Source organism: Macaca fascicularis, chromosome 1 (genome assembly GCF_037993035.2).
Source record: "Macaca fascicularis isolate 582-1 chromosome 1, T2T-MFA8v1.1".
Classification (NCBI taxonomy): domain Eukaryota; kingdom Metazoa; phylum Chordata; class Mammalia; order Primates; family Cercopithecidae; genus Macaca; species Macaca fascicularis.
The window spans coordinates 218,029,590-218,045,103 of NC_088375.1; the positions used below are offsets into that span (position 1 = coordinate 218,029,590).

General features: G+C 51.8%; 1 protein-coding gene across 2 annotated transcripts in view; it reads left to right on the forward strand.

Moving 5' to 3' along the window:
• Positions 1 to 15,514, forward strand: part of PADI2 (peptidyl arginine deiminase 2) — a 51,746-nt gene that overhangs the window by 13,902 nt on the left and 22,330 nt on the right. For both annotated transcript variants that reach the window (XM_045379599.2, XM_005544642.4), the window contains exons 2-6: positions 75 to 258; positions 1,985 to 2,057; positions 9,058 to 9,119; positions 11,374 to 11,491; positions 12,826 to 12,951. In XM_045379599.2, the coding sequence (XP_045235534.2) occupies positions 75 to 258; positions 1,985 to 2,057; positions 9,058 to 9,119; positions 11,374 to 11,491; positions 12,826 to 12,951 (563 nt within the window). The remainder of the gene's footprint in view (positions 1 to 74; positions 259 to 1,984; positions 2,058 to 9,057; positions 9,120 to 11,373; positions 11,492 to 12,825; positions 12,952 to 15,514) is intronic.

Here is a 15,514-nt window from a genome sequence, read left to right on the forward strand (position 1 = left end):
GAGTCTCCTCTTGAAGCTCCCCCATCTCACCTGCCCCAGGGCTCCCCCTAACCCTCTCTCATCTCTCCCCACAGCGCGGCCCCAGCTGGGGCCCAAACCTTCAGCCTGAAGCACTCGGAACGCGTGCGGGTAGAGGTGATGCGCGATGGGGAGGCCGAGGAGGTGGCCACCAATGGCAAGCAACGCTGGCTTCTCTCGCCCAGCACCACCCTGCGGGTCACCATGAGCCAGGCGAGCACCGAGGCCAGCAGTGACAAGGTACCACGGCGGGAAGTCCAGCCTCCGCGGGTCCGGGGCCATGCCGAGATAGAGGCAGGCTGGACCAGCCCTGTCCCATAGAAACCGCATGTGAGCCATGTGTCATTTTCAGTTCTGCAGTAACCACATTGAAAAGGCAAAAAGAAACAGGTCACATTAATTGTCTTAATAGATATTACTTAATCCCATCTATCAAAATATTATCATTTTGACATGCCATCTATATAAAAAATATTAACAAAATTGTTGTTTTTTATTTGTTTGTTTGTTTGTTTGAGACAGAGTCTCACTCTGTCGCCCAGGCTAGAGTGCAGTGACACGATCTTGGCTCACTGCAAGCTCCGCCTCCCAGGTTCACACCATTCTCCTGCCTCAGCCTCCCGAGTAGCTGGGCCTACAGGTGCCCGCCAACATGCCCAGCTAATTTTTTTTTTTTTTTGTATTTTTAGTAGAGACGGGGTTTCACTGTGTTAGCCAGGATGGTGTCAATCTCCTGACCTTGTGATCCACCCGCCTTGGACTCCCAAAGTGCTGGGATTACAGGCGTGAGCCACTGCGCTCACCTGTTTGTTTGTTTTTAAGAGACAGGATCTCACTCTGATGCCCAGGCTGGAGTGTAGTGGTGCGATCATAGCTCACTGCAACCTCAAGCTACTGGGCTCAAGCAGTCCTTCCGCCCCAGCCTCCCAAGTAGCTGGGACTCCAGGCACCTGCCATCATACCCGGCTAATTTTTTTTTTTTTGGTGGAAACGGGTTCTTACTATATTGCCCAGGCTGGTAGTTTGTATTCTAGGAGGCTGGGACTCCAGGCACCTGCCATGATACCCAGCTAATTTTTTTTTTTTTCTGTAGAGACAGGGGTCTTACTATATTGCCCAGGCTGGTCATTTATATTCTAGGAAGCTGGGACTCCACGCACCTGCCATCGTGCCCAGCTAATTTTTTTTTTTTTTTTTTTTGAGAGACAGGTCTTATACTGTATTGCCCAGGCTGGTAGTTCATATTCCTTTTCCATACCAAATTTAAAATTAGTGTGAGTTTTACACCTTATAACACATCTCCATTCAGAACAACCGCATTCCCAGTACTCGGTAGTCATGTGGATGTTGTGAGGTTAGACCGTGGAATGATGGTTTCATAAAGGATGAAAAGTATAGACAGCTGAGTGATAGAAAGTTTAGGGGCTCAGAACCACAGAATCGTTGGAGCTTACAGTCACAAGTGTCCTTGGTCTCTCTGTAAAATGGGGTGCTGAACGCCCATGGGAGATTTGTCCAAGGGGTGAGGCTGAGACCAGAACTGTCTCCTTGCTGGGTTCTGTAATTATGAACTTTACCATGTGCCCCATCACAGTGATGGCACTGAACATGGTCCAGAGAAAATAGCCTCAGCCCTGACCCCTCAGTGAGCACTAGGCATGCAACATGGCAGATATGGCCCCCCTCCCCCCGCCAGGCAGCAGAATGCACACAGTGGCACAGGAAGGCAGACGGCACCCTGACTGCACTCTCAGCCAGCAGGAGGGGAGTCCACAGTCTAGTTCAGTTAGCTGAGGGAAGCTGCCCGCCAACCCAGGAGTGCTTCCTGGAGGAGAGAGTTCTAATGCTTGGAGAGGATTGGCTTGACAGGCTGTGAGGGACAGCAGTTGCTTCAGGTTTTCCTGCGTGTGATCTGTGATCTCTGCTCTCTTTTCTCTCTATCCCAATGTGCCTCCTCCCCATCAAGGTCACCGTCAACTACTACGATGAGGAAGGCAGCATTCCCATTGACCAGGCGGGGCTGTTCCTCACTGCCATTGGTGAGTTAGCGTGGCTGCTGTCTCGGTGCCTTCATCTCCCAGGGCCTGGCACTGTTGTCCTTCTCTGGGGCACTTAGGCTGTTCTCAGTGCAGCTGACCTGGTACTTGGAGCTTCTTCTGAATGGCACAGTCCTGGGGAGGGATGTCACATGTCCCCTGCCCTGGCCCTTCCGTACTGGGGTGGGGACTTATCTGCAGGAAGAGGCACTCCCTGATTCATTAGTAATTCCCCCCAGTGTCAAGGTCCCCTTCCCAGGCTCTGTGGACCCTAAAATAGAGAAAGGAAAGTGTGTCCCCCCCGCCCCCACTTCTCCCCTGCAGCCTAGAGAAGAGCATCCCTCTCATGGCAAGCAGAATGGCCACAGTCTATAAAACTAGCAGCTGTTCTTGACAATCCCAGCTGCCCCCTGGTTCTCCCCAGATTCAGCCCTGAGGGTGCATAGTCCTTTATCTGATCCACAGGATGGTGAGGCCCAGAGAGGTTAGGGAATTCATTCAACATCACACAGCAACTGGGTGGCAAGTTGAGTCCAGAACCCAGGATTATCCCTGTCTCAGGTTCTGTCCATGGCATCACACTGTCCTGCGCTGGGTGCCAGGCCTGCACGCCAGGGAGGCAGAGCCTAGCCTGGCTCTACAGGACACTGGACTGTGATCATCTGAACTTTCCATCACCCCACCCCCTGAAATTGAGGCATTACTTTTATGGTATTTTATTTCATTTTTTAATCATAGAATGTTAAAGCCAGGAGGACATTTCAGAGAGTCATTTTGTTCATCCAGCCTTGGTTTAACATTGACAGAGTTGCCACATGGCAGAGGAAGGGAACTACCGGTTATTGAGAGTCAACTGCATGCTGAGTGCTTTAAAAATAATGATGCGGCCTCCTTGTTGCAAACCTACTCTGTGTCTAGAGCTGTGCTGGGCACTTTGATGAGGAGCAGGAGGGGGAGGATGATAAACACCTGATATCAATTGAGCTCCTATGGTGTGCCAGGCTCCAGTACTCAATGTTTTACCGTCACGATTTCAATCTCTTCTTCCAACTGTTTCAAGGATAGACATTATTATCATCCCCATTTTATAGATGAGAAAATCAAGGCTCAGAAAAGGTAAAACAAAGAAATACTTGCCTGCAGCCACATCTCCGGAAAATGGTTGGTGAGATGCCAAGTCATTCCAGTTATCCCACATTCTCAGGGTGGGTCTCAGAACCTCCCCAAAATACAACCAGCTCCCAAGCCAGCCCCTCCCTCTCTAGCCCTGTGCTCTCAGCTGCTGAAATAGGCTTAGCAGCATGGCCCTTCTCATTCTTGGCTAATCCCAAATGGGCTTGGTTGCTGGTCCCCCTGTCCCTCTTTCTGCACCAAGGAGGTGCCCAGCCCTGGGGTAGGGAACCTCGGGATGACCTTGGTGAGGGTGGCAGATGATAACCAAAGACTCCTGGGTTGTGCTGAGCCCTGGCACGTGTGTGAACCTTGCATGCACACAGCACACAGGCAGTCTCAGATGACAGTCCCTGAGGAAACCTAATCCCACTGAGACAGGGACACCTGAGGACGGGAGCAGGAAGGACAGGGGCCTGACACCTATCAAACGAGGGTGATCCCAGAAGACTGACTGCACCATTAACAAGACTTCCACCAAAGCAAGACAGCCTTAGGATAGATGGCAAAATAAGGGTCTATAAGGAGGCAGGACTGGACTTTTCCTGCTCACTAGAAGATGACAAAGCTGTGCTTAGAGGAAGCCCACGCAGAGTTGGCAGCATGGCTGAGTCCCAAAAGATGCCACATGTGCCCAGGACAAGTGACCGAGTTCATCCGTCCGAGGTCTCTTAATAATTATTTAACCGCCACAAGTTCCAGATATTTAGATTCCATGGGCCAATCAAATGTCCCCTCTCCCCACCCCCCAAAAATGAGAAGACTAACAGTTTTGATGCTTGGCAAAAAAGAAAAAAAAATACGTTAATAAAACAATTTGAGGCCAGGCATAGTGGCTCACGCCTGTAATCCCAACACTTTGGGAGGCCAAGGTGGGCAGATCATGAGGTCAGGAGTTTGAGACCAGCCTGGCCAACATGGCGAAACCACATCTCTACTAAAAATACAAAAATTAGCCGGGCGTGGTGCACATGCCTGTAGTCCCAGCTACTCAGGAGGCTGAGGCAGAAGAATTGCTTGAACCCGAGAGGTGGAGGTTGCAATGGGCCGAGATGGTGCCACTGCACTCCAGCCTGGGCGACAGAGCGAGATTCTGTCTCAAAAAAAAAAAAATTACTATCAACTATCACCATCATTTTAACTCCTAAGTAATAGGCAAGGCATAATCTCAGAATAAAAGACAGTCATGGCCGGGCATGGTGGCTCACGCTTGTAATCCCAGCACTTTGGGAGGCCGAGGCGAGAGGATCACCTGAGAGTCAGGAGTTCAAGACCAGCCTGGCCAACATGGTGAAACCCTGTCTCTACTAAAAGTACAAAAACTAGCCAGGCGTGGTGGTGGCCGCCTGTAATCCCAGCTACTCAGGAGGCTGAGACCGGAGAATTGCTTGAACCCAGGAGACAGGGGTTGCAGTGAGCTGACACAGTGCCACCGCACTCCAGCCTCGGCGACAGAGTGAGACTCTGTCTCAAAAACAAAACAAAACAAAACAAACAAACAAACAAAAAACAGAATAAAAGACAGTCATTCAATTACAAAAAGAAAACTTTATGAGAAACTAACCCCATTGAACTACTGTTTCCTGTTCCAACAGAGACCCTGGTGAAAATCTGGTTTCCCTTGGGAACCACTGTTATGTCTGTCCCTTCTAGGTCTTCTCTTTCGTCGAGCATCTGCCCCAGGAGCCCTTGAGCCCCTCATCCTGAGTAATCAGTCACTCAGGGACAGTGCCTCAGAGGCAAGGATACCGCCAATATCTCGAGATTCTGGGACTGTCCCCCAGGCACAAAAATATATCTGAATCTCTCCCACCCTGGTCCTATCCTGAGTCCACATTGAGCAGAAAGAGCCTTGGCTTCAGAGTAGACAGAAGTAAGCCTAAGATCTTTCTCTGCCCACCTCCAACCACCTTCTGACCTTGGACAAGTCACATCATCCCCCTGAGCCTTGGCTTCCTCATCTACAAAATGCGCTTCACAGAGCAGCCTTGCATGGCGTTTGCAAGGATTCAGTGGGATGCTGTGTGCTAAGGGCCCGGCACACAGTGGGTGCTCAGTCAATGCTCTGCCTGCTTTTCTCCGTTGCTCTTGGGGTAGCCACATTTTCTCTCTGCCTGGGTGAAGTTAAAGAAACATATGGTCTGTCTATCTTCCTCCTGGGATTTGGGAACAAATTCATGATTCCTTTGGCCAAATCAGGCTCTGGGTCTTGGTCCTAATCCTGCCAAGGACTTGCTGTGTGACCTTAACAAGTAGCCACCCCCACAAGGACTCACTTTTTGCAAACTATAAAATGAGGGGTTTGAGCTAATTAATCCCTAAGGACCTTCAAGACTCTGGGTAGGGTTGATTTGCAAAGACTTTCTTTTTTTGGGAGGGATGGGGGAGAGGGAGAGGTGAGGTGTAGGGAGGGAGGAAGAATCCCACCCTATTTGAGGTCCTGGCAGTGGAAGGAGTACCCACACGTGGGCCTCAAAAAATGTTAACATCAACCTCAGGAGCTTGATCCTACGCCTTCTCCCCAGAGCCTGGGATACTTGCCCTGGTTGGCTGTGGGGGAGGGAGTCCTTCCTTTCCACAACACCTCGGGCTGCTTAGTAAGGCAAGAAGGCCAGGCACCCTGCCACTCTCTGGCGACCCTCCAAAATGCTGGTGCCTCTCGGTCACAGCTGAGGCCTCAGTGTCTTCATTCTCAGGGCAGACTGCCTTGAACCCAATCCTAGTGACATTTCCCGTCAATCTGCCCCACACCCAGGGGCCACCTGACGCCTTGGGGCTATTCTGGGGAGCTGAGGTGGGATCCAGAGCCTCTGGGAAATGTTGTCTGGAGCCCAGAGGCCCTGAAGCAGAGGTCCTCTCCCTCCTCCCCCTCGGGAAGGCAGAGCCATCCCAAGAGGCAATGCTCTGGGCATGTTCTCTGCCCCTCCCCGCAGCATCCCCCTGGAATCTAGTTAAATCAGACACTGGGGGAGGCCTTATAGGGGTGAAGTCCTAGGGGCATGACTACGGGGTGGGAGGTCTCTGAGGGTGAAGGGGCCAGAAGGTCATTTCAGTGGATTACGGGGACAGGTCATGGGTCATGAGAGAGGAGTTATGAAGCCCTGTGAGAGGTTGGGAGGACGATAAGGGAGCCACGCTGTGAAATGCCCACATTTCATAACAGGAAGGTAACAAAACCTGTCTGAATTCAATAAATCAAGAAATCACAATAAGCATGAGTAATTAGTATTAGGGAGGTTGCCTCAGGCATCCAAGGAGAAGGGCTGGACAAGGAACTGCTGTCTTTCTTTAGAAAGTGTGTTACTGTTTTATTTGATTTTGTTTGCAGTATGTCCAAATATTACATGAATAAAATGTTTACATTTAAGAATTCGTAATGAAATAAAGCAGTCTAGAGTGCACCATAATCTCTCTCCTAGCCCATGGCCCCACTGCTGTAATGAACCCACCACAAGGAGTCCCAATGTAATGTCACCTTGCAGCCTAGAGACGAAGGCCACAGGGCTGCCAAGGTGGGGACGTGGGCACTTCCTCTGGGAATGACCTTCAAGGGAGCAAGTCTTGGGTCTTTGACTTTGGGCTGGGCTTTTGGAAATGGCTTGTGGGGAGGTCAGCCTGTGTTCCTTGCAGGGAACAGCAGAGAGAAGGCATCTGGAGCCTGAGGCCCTGCTGAGAGCCTGGCTCTGCTCTGGGAACTTCGGTGGTCACTTCCCTGCTGGGGGCCTGGGTTTCCTCATCTGTATCATTAGGGGGTGGGGGTGATCACGCCTCCCCGGGGTGGCCGAGAGAGCACGCCATGGAAAACGCTGTGCACCTGCAGAGCAGGATGCCCGCAAGGGAGAGATCGTTACCTTGAAACGGACAGAGTGGCTCCCTAAAGAGGCTGGACCTGCAGCTCCTTCCCAGGGAGGAGTTTCAGGAAGCTGAGTTCCCTGAAAGGCAGCATTCAGTGGGCGTGACCGGCTGGAAAGTTCACAAAGGTGCAGGAGCCAAAACCAATATTATTCCTGCCCCTGCACCCCAGCCTCTTTACCAGCCCCTGGTGGTACCACCTTCCCTTCTTTCCCCTGGGGTCCTTATCCTGCACCGGCCTCCCAGATTACCAGCCCGATTTGCTGACAAGTGGCTTCTCTGAACCTGGGTTTGCTGCCCTGTGAAACGGGAGCAATGCTATTTATCTCATGGGACTGTGGACGCCTTGAGAGCAGGTGCTGTGCCTCCATTGCCCATTGCCTAGTACAGTTTCTGGAGCACAGTAGCTCCTCAGCAGTGAAATGTGGAGTGAATGCAATCGGAGGCAGGAGGTTACAAATTATGCCTTACAGCACCTAACTCACCGCAGGGCCGCAGAGGCGGGGACACAGAGAGCTGCCTCTCCCAAGGGCCAGGCGCCCTTGCAGCCTCCTTCTAGACCGGAGAAGTCATGTGCAGGCCTAGGGTATGCAGGCTATAGGCAAAGGGAGGACCTGAACGTGATCTCTGGACTCAATTGGGCTCGGTTGGCCCAGAGAAGGGTGACATCAGTGCGCTTCGTGTGCCAGGACCCTCCTTTCCATGCCCTCCAGGCAGAGGGTGTGCCTGCCAAGGGGACTAACCAGGAATGCATTCATTACCACCCAGCACCCACCAGGTCCAAGTCATGCTCAGCGTGAGACGAGCCCACTTGGGCAGATCTAGGGGCCTGGAACCTGCACACGTCACGTGTGTGACACTCCCAACACCTTCCCAACCACATCCCTACTCAACCCCATCCGTCTCCAACTCAAGGCAATTTCACCTCCCAAGGGACATTTGACAATACCCGGAGACATTTTTGGCTGTCGTGACTGGGAGGGATGTTACTGGCATCTAGTAGGTAGAAACCAGGTGTGCTGTTAAACATCCTCCAATGCACAGGCTGTACCCACACAAAGAATTATTTGGCTCAAAAATGTCAGTAGTGCCTTCCATTGCAGTTAATGCACCTGCTGTAACCAGGAAGGGCCCCATGTTACAGGTGAGGAAACTGGGGCTCAGAGAGGTTGTCTAACCTGCCCAAAGTCACACAGCTTATAAGCAGAGAATCAGGGTCTAAACTCCATCTTGTCTGATGCTAAATCTTTTCATTTCCCTACAGCCTCCACAAAGCCTATCTCCATGGCAGGCCTAGGGATGCTGAAGGTCCCTTCACCAAAAGAAGGGATAAGTGGGGGCCTGGCCCTGGTTCCTCCATCTGGACTCACAGGTGCCCTCAGACCAAGAGGGATTAGAGACAGCTTCCCACCCACAGTAAAACCCTCAGTCCTTGAAGGTGGGATCTAGACCACTGGAAGTTCTTGGAGAGAAAGAGACATGCACACACAGGTGCATGTGTGCACACCTATGTGCATGCCCGGGTAGACTGAGAAAGGCAGTTTGGGAATGCTATGCCTGTAAGTTTTCAGAATACGAACTATGAATCAGACCAACTGCACTGTGTACCCCAGTTCTGCTAGCATCCCTATGTGACCTTGGGCATGTGACTTCACCCCTGAACTGAGGCTCCCAGATCTGTGCATCGAGGATCATTCCCCAACCCCCAGCAAGAACAGAGAAGTGGTGGGAGGACCTGGACCTCCCCGATGGCAGCTCTTGCAGCCATAAGCTACAAAGTCCACCCAGTGTCTGCCGATGGTCTTCAGTGGGTAGTGGAATGTTGAGGCAGGGGGTTGTGTAAGATGATGTCAGCGAGGTCCTCCCTTTCCCGTGACCAAATGAATGACTGAGATGCACCCTAATCCCACAGGTCTTCCTCGTGCCCCTGCCCCAACCTGCCTGGCAGGCTCAGCAACTCACCCATGTCTCTTCTCCCCAGAGATCTCCCTGGATGTGGACGCAGACCGGGATGGTGTGGTGGAGAAGAACAACCCAAAGAAGGTACCTAGCTATCAGGGCAGGCACCACCCTGAACCCCGGGGCTTCTGAGGGCACAGCCCCAGATCGTGCAGGCAGCCATGGTTCCCCCACCAAGCAGCAATTCCCATTTCACAGCTCAGGAGACCGAGGCCCAAGACAGGCTCCCAGACATATACCAGACAGCATACCAATGATGGAACCCACAGACGAGCTCAGGCATCTTATAGAGACGGCTACAGAGCAGGCTCCTGAGTCCTAGTTTCTCCATCCTGTGATGGGGATGTCCAGTTCATGGAACTATTGGAAAGGATAAATGTGCCTGCTGCAGAGGAAGCGCTGTGAAGGCATTTGCTCTTGTTATTTTGCCTCTTCTTTTAAGACTGGGGAGGTGGGGGAGACAGACCCTCAGGACAGAGGGTTGCATTCATCATTCTCAGTTCCAGATGCGGTATTATCTCTGCTGGTGCATGCACAGCTCCTCTCCTCTTTCTATTTATTCATTCATTCACCATTCATTCATTTGTTCCCTCATTCATTTACTTATTTTCTTTTATCTTGCGTTCCCCACTCCCATTCTGCTGCCCCACAGAGGACCATTTTGCTGGGTTTAATGCGTCTCTTTCTGCTCTGGTGACTCTCAGGAGGCATGTGGTGTGGTTGGTGTGCATGTATTTTTAATTCGTGCAGACAGCGTGGTTTCTCCATCTCGTTCTCTTTTGTACTTTTCCCTCAACACAGTTTTTAGGCTCCATCAGTCTTGCTCTGTGTACATTCAGGCTGTTGCTTCTAACTGCTTTCCGTTTTCTGCCCTTCTGTATCATCTAAATTTTTGCTGTGGGCATATGTGACTTTTATAATAACACTCTGAAGCCTAGGGTAAAGTATACATAGAGGGGTACTTATGAAGTGAAATAAACACAGCCTGATGAGAAGAAGCCTGGGTCCTAGAAGCCTGCTCCCTTGACTCTCTACAGGTCAGGAGAGGGTTCTCAGCCCTGTAGGAGAGTCCCTTCTTCTAGGATCGCGAGCAAGGCTTGCGTGAGACCAGGGCCAGCCCTGCACACTCATTCTCTGAGTCTGTGGCCAAGCCATATGAAAATGAACTCCACAGAGGCCTCTGAGGCCCAGCAGCCCCAGGTGAACAGCTTCCAACCTCCCCCAAGGGGCTGTGCAGTCTTGGCAAAGTCACACAATCCCATGAGCCTGAACTTGGCCAGAATTTCTAAATCTGGGCCGGTGAAGTTTTCACATTTTCTTTACTCATCCCATAAATATTTGCTGAGCATCTTTTACGTTCCAGGAGTGGGTCAGGCCCAGGGGATGCAGAAAGAACAAGAGAAACACAGCCCTGGCCTTAAGGAGCCCATGGTCCACATTAAAAATTGAGTGTTGTGGATGGCTGTCTCATCACAATTGTCCTAAGTCCTCCCAAAAAGGATGTGTACCGTGCCAGATGTGGATCTGGAAAAGCTGCTCTGTCCTAGAGAATCAGAAAGGCCTCCAGGAAGAAGAGACAGTTATGATGTAATAAAGGAAGGGTAGAGTGGGCCAGGTGGAAAGGGGCAGGACGGCAGCAGAGGAACTGGCATGGGCAAAGGGCTGGGAGCTTGAGTCTTTTGGGAGCAGAAAGGCTCCAGGATGGGTGGGGCAGAGTGAGCGAGGGGCAAGGTGGAGGAGATGAGATAGAGAGGAAGGCAAGTTTCACCAGGCCTTCCAGGCCACAGCAAGGAATCAGGGCTTCATCCTAATTCAACCAGGAGCCCCTGACCTGGCTTCAAGCAGGGAAGCAACACAATCTGGCCCGAGTTTGTTCTAGTAGCGCTCTGGCTGCAGTATAGAAGGTGGAGCACCGTGCAGGTCCTATTTGGAGCACGAGGAGGGCGTCTGGAAACAGCTGGGTGTCATCCATCCAGGCATCTCCTCCTGAGCTCCCCTAGGGACCTCAGGACCTGTGGTAGAATGTCCGTCTGCTCATTTCTCTGGCCAGCCTCCACCTCCCTGCCTCCACCCATGCCAGACACCAGCCGCATCAGACAGGAGGCCCATAAATGCCTCAGTCAGCCTTCCTGTCTCTGTGCCTCTACTGAACTTGCCTTTGATGCCCATGTTCATCCTCTGTGGACATCAGTCTTGAGATTCACATTTGCCAAGTCACAGCTGCCCCAGTGGGTGGCGGCTACTCTTTACCCTCATCGTGGGGCTGTCTCTCCGGTGTCCCATGGGGTCTATACAAGCATAGAGAAGAGGGCACTGACCTTTCTTCCTGCCACTGTAGGCATCCTGGACCTGGGGCCCCGAGGGCCAGGGGGCCATCCTGCTGGTGAACTGCGACCGAGAGACACCCTGGTTGCCCAAGGAGGACTGCCGTGACGAGAAGGTCTACAGCAAGGAAGGTGCCAGCAGGCCCTGCACTGGGGGGACAGGATGGGAGAAGTGAAAAGATTCATGCCCAGTCCTGGGCTGGGCTGAGGGTGAGGCAGGTGTGGACTCAGGCCTCTGGGGATGGTGGACACAAATACCACTCTTGCTTAAAGCCAAAGGCAAAACCATAGGAAATACACGAGGGCCGGGCGTGGTGGCTCACACATGTAATCCCAGCATTTTGGGAAGCCAAGGCAGGCGGATCATGAGGTCAGGAGTTCGAGACCAGCCTGACCAGTATGGTGAAGCCCCATCTCTACTAAAAATACAAAAATTGGCCGGGCATGGTGGCATGCACCTGTAATCCCAGCTACTCAGGAGGCAGAGGCAGAAGAATCGTTTGAACCCAGGAAGCAGAGATTGCAGTGAGCCAAGATCACACCACTGAACTCCAGCCTGGGCAATGGAGCAAGACTCTGTCTTGGAAAAAAAAAAAAGAATAAAAAGAAAATAGACTAGAAGGAAATTCCCCAAAAGGTTAATCATCTCCAGTGTTGGAAATGACAACTAGTTTTTATTCTGTTTTATGCTTTGCTTTGCTTTTTTCTTTTCTTTTCTTTTCTTTTTTTTTTTTTTTTGAGACAAGGCCTTGTTCTGTTACCTAGGCTGGAGTACAGTGGCATGATCATAGCTCACTACAGCCTCGACCTCCTGGGTTCAAGCCATCCTCCTGCCTTAGCCTCCTGAGTAGCCAGGATTACAGGCACACACCACCATACATGGCTAAATTTATTTATTTATTTATTTATTTTTTGAGACGGAGTCTTGCTCTGTCACCCAGGCTGGAGTGCAGTGGCCGGATCTCAGCTCACTGCAAGCTCCGCCTCCCAGGTTCACGCCATTCTCCTGCCTCAGCCTCCCAAGCAGCTGGGACTACAGGCACCCGCCACCTCGCCCGGCTAGTTTTTTTTTTTTGTATTTTTTAGTAGAGACAGGGTTTCACTGGGTTAGCCAGGATGGTCTCGATCTCCTGACCTCGTGATCCACCCGCCTCGGCCTCCCAAAGTGCTGGGATTACAGGCTTGAGCCACCGCGCCCGGCCAATTTTTTTATTTTTGTAAAGATGGGGTCTTGCTATGTTGCCCAGTCTGGTGTTTGTCTCCTGGCCTTAAGCAATCTACCCACCTCATCCTCCCAAAGCACTGGGATTACAGGTGTGAGCCACAGCACATGGCCTCTTTATGCTTTTCTATAGTTTCCATTCATACACATCCATGGGGACTTTCTCCTGATTATCAAAGTAAAAGGCATTGGGAAGCTGAGGCTCCAGCAGCAGATCTCTTCATTCTCACCTCCTGTCCCTCAGATCTCAAGGACATGTCCCAGATGATCCTGCGGACCAAAGGCCCCGACCGCCTCCCCGCCGGATACGAGATGGTTCTGTACATTTCCATGTCAGACTCAGACAAAGTGGGCGTGTTCTACGTGGAGAGTGAGTGACCCCAGCCCAGCCCAGCCCTTTCTAGCCACCTATCCTCCTCCCCTTAGCATCTGTGGCCTTCACAGGTGCAGGTGCCTGGAGAAGACCTGGATTGGTCTCTGGGTGATTGTAACATGGCAATGCTGCTGTCCCATGAAGTTGAAAGACTCCATGGGGACACATCGCTCCTCCTCTCAAAGGAGTCTGGAGTGACATGGATCTATGTAGAACCCAGAGGCCCTTCTTCCCGACGAATCAGGGGAGGAAGGGCATTTGGGCACTTCTTTTCTGGAGTCATGTCACCTTCAGGATGCCTGAGGCAGGGCAGGCACCACCTCCAGGTATTTTCTGCCATCTCTGACTTTCAAAGACCCCCTAAAGATGCAGTGGGCACCCTCGAAGAGTTGACCCCTTGCTCCTCTTGATGGCAACAAGTGTCCTGGGCCCCCACTGTGTAGGGCACGGACTCCTGCCCTGGAGCTAGTCCTTGTAGCTGCCGGCTCTGCCTCACCCTTTCTGTGAATATGTGTTGAGCTCTTCGGTGCCAGGCGCTGTTCTCAGCTTTGAGATCTCTGCAGTAAACACGACAATCACACCCTGCCCTCGAGGAGCTGCCAGTCTAGCAAGAGAGACATAATCAGTACTACAACTGGAGGAAATGAAATAGAATAAGTGAGGAGAATGGCAGGGCAGAGGCACTACTAGATGGGTGCATCTGGAAAGGCCTCTCTGAGGAGGTGACATCTGAGCTGAGACTCAAACGAACAATAAGAAGGAACCAGCCACTTGTGAGCTGAGGGAAGAGTGTTCTAAGCAGAGGGAACAGCATCTGCAAAGCCTGGAGAAGGAGACCAGTTTGGAGTGTGGGAAGAGCAGATGGAAGCCCAGAGCAGGGTTGGGAGTCAAGGTCAGTGAGCTGGGCCAGGGGCCAGAGCATGCAGACTGGGTTTGGATTTTATTCTGAGTGCAATGGAATGCCATTAGAGGGTTTTATGCAAGGGACTGTCATAATAATGATGTATGTATTCTAAAAGCTCCCTCAGCAAAATAGTCGGCATTGCAATTTGCCATGGTACAAGGCGGGTTGTGGGGTGGCGGGCGGGGGGGTGCTTCTGCATGCCCAGCTGCCTAGTGGGGCCAGGATCTCTGGCCTGGCCCTGGACCCACCTCTAGACAGGCCCACTAGATCCAGGGCACTTGCCAGGAAGTAAGTAGGGACCCCAGACCCTCCCATCAGAGAAGTATTTAGCCAGGATGGCAGTGGCCAGCAGTCACCCAATGCCAGTCCTCCTTCTGATCCACCCTGGGCTCCAGGCAGTGACCTCACACAGGTTGGAATGTGCCCAGAGTCAAGCTGGCTCTGCTGCCGCAGGGGGCCGGAAATGTTGATGTTTACACCATCCAGGCTAAGGTTGTCATGGAGGATGGGGTCACCGGCGGGAGCAGGCGGGATGCAAGCAGGACCTCAACCTTGGCCTCTTGACCTTGGTGTCGTGACATGAGACCTGTGGCAAATCATGATGTCTGGACATTATCTAGACGTTTCTTCTCTTTGCTAAAGGGAGTGGACTTTGGTCTGTTTCCATAATCTCGTCCCTCCCCATCACTTGCCATTTGAGACGGGTCCTGAGCAGACAAGAGAAAAGAGGAACTACTACTGCAAGGGCTTTGAGAATGTCCCTCGGAGCCTCTTATCTGGGCTGCCCATCCTGTGGGGAGCAGCCATGGCTGAGACGGTGGGGACCCAGAAGAGACAGTTTCCCAATAATGCTGACTCTGGGTGAAAACTCTTCGACAGACACACACACACACACACACACACACACACACACACACACACAAGCAAAGGACGACAGATAATTGACCAGTAGCACAGTCTCCTTTTCTTCCAGGTAAACACTTTGGGGTTATGTCAAATTCCAGGTACCCCTATAGATAAGCGAATGTCAGGTGTCCTGGTAGGGTCAGACCAGCTCTCCCCAAGGGCAGGGAGCTGGGTTGGAGACTGAAGGACCCCTACAGGGAGTGCTGGAGTCAGGGAGCTACAATTCTGGGTCCAGGCAAGTCTCCTCACCAGCCCCAGCCTTGGGGTGCTCATCTCTGATGTGGCATGGGAATAGCAAGAGTCCCAACTGTCCCGACTATCCTGGTATGCCGGGTGTCCCAGATGGTGGTGGGGATCAAATGAGGAAGGTGTGTCAGGCACTGAGTGTGGTAGCTGGCCTTTGGAAAGCTCTCCATAAATGGCAATTAAGGCTTTTGTTGAAATGATGATGATGACTGTTGGTTATAATGATTGGAGTGGACAAAAGGCTTCAGTTTTTCTAGGAAGACCTGGTGACTGCCTCCGCCTCAAATACTGCCCAGAACACCAAGCACTGGGGCCTTGCCTCTTTATACAAGGATATGGTAATCCAGTTTGCCTAGGACTTTCCTTGTTTTAGCACTGAGGGCCCCTCATGCCAGGAAACCCATCAGTCCTAGGGAAACCAAATCAGCTGGTCACACTATCAAGGAGTCTCACTAGGAAGTGGAATCATTCCAAAGTAGCTGGAAAGGTTAAGGCTAATCATAC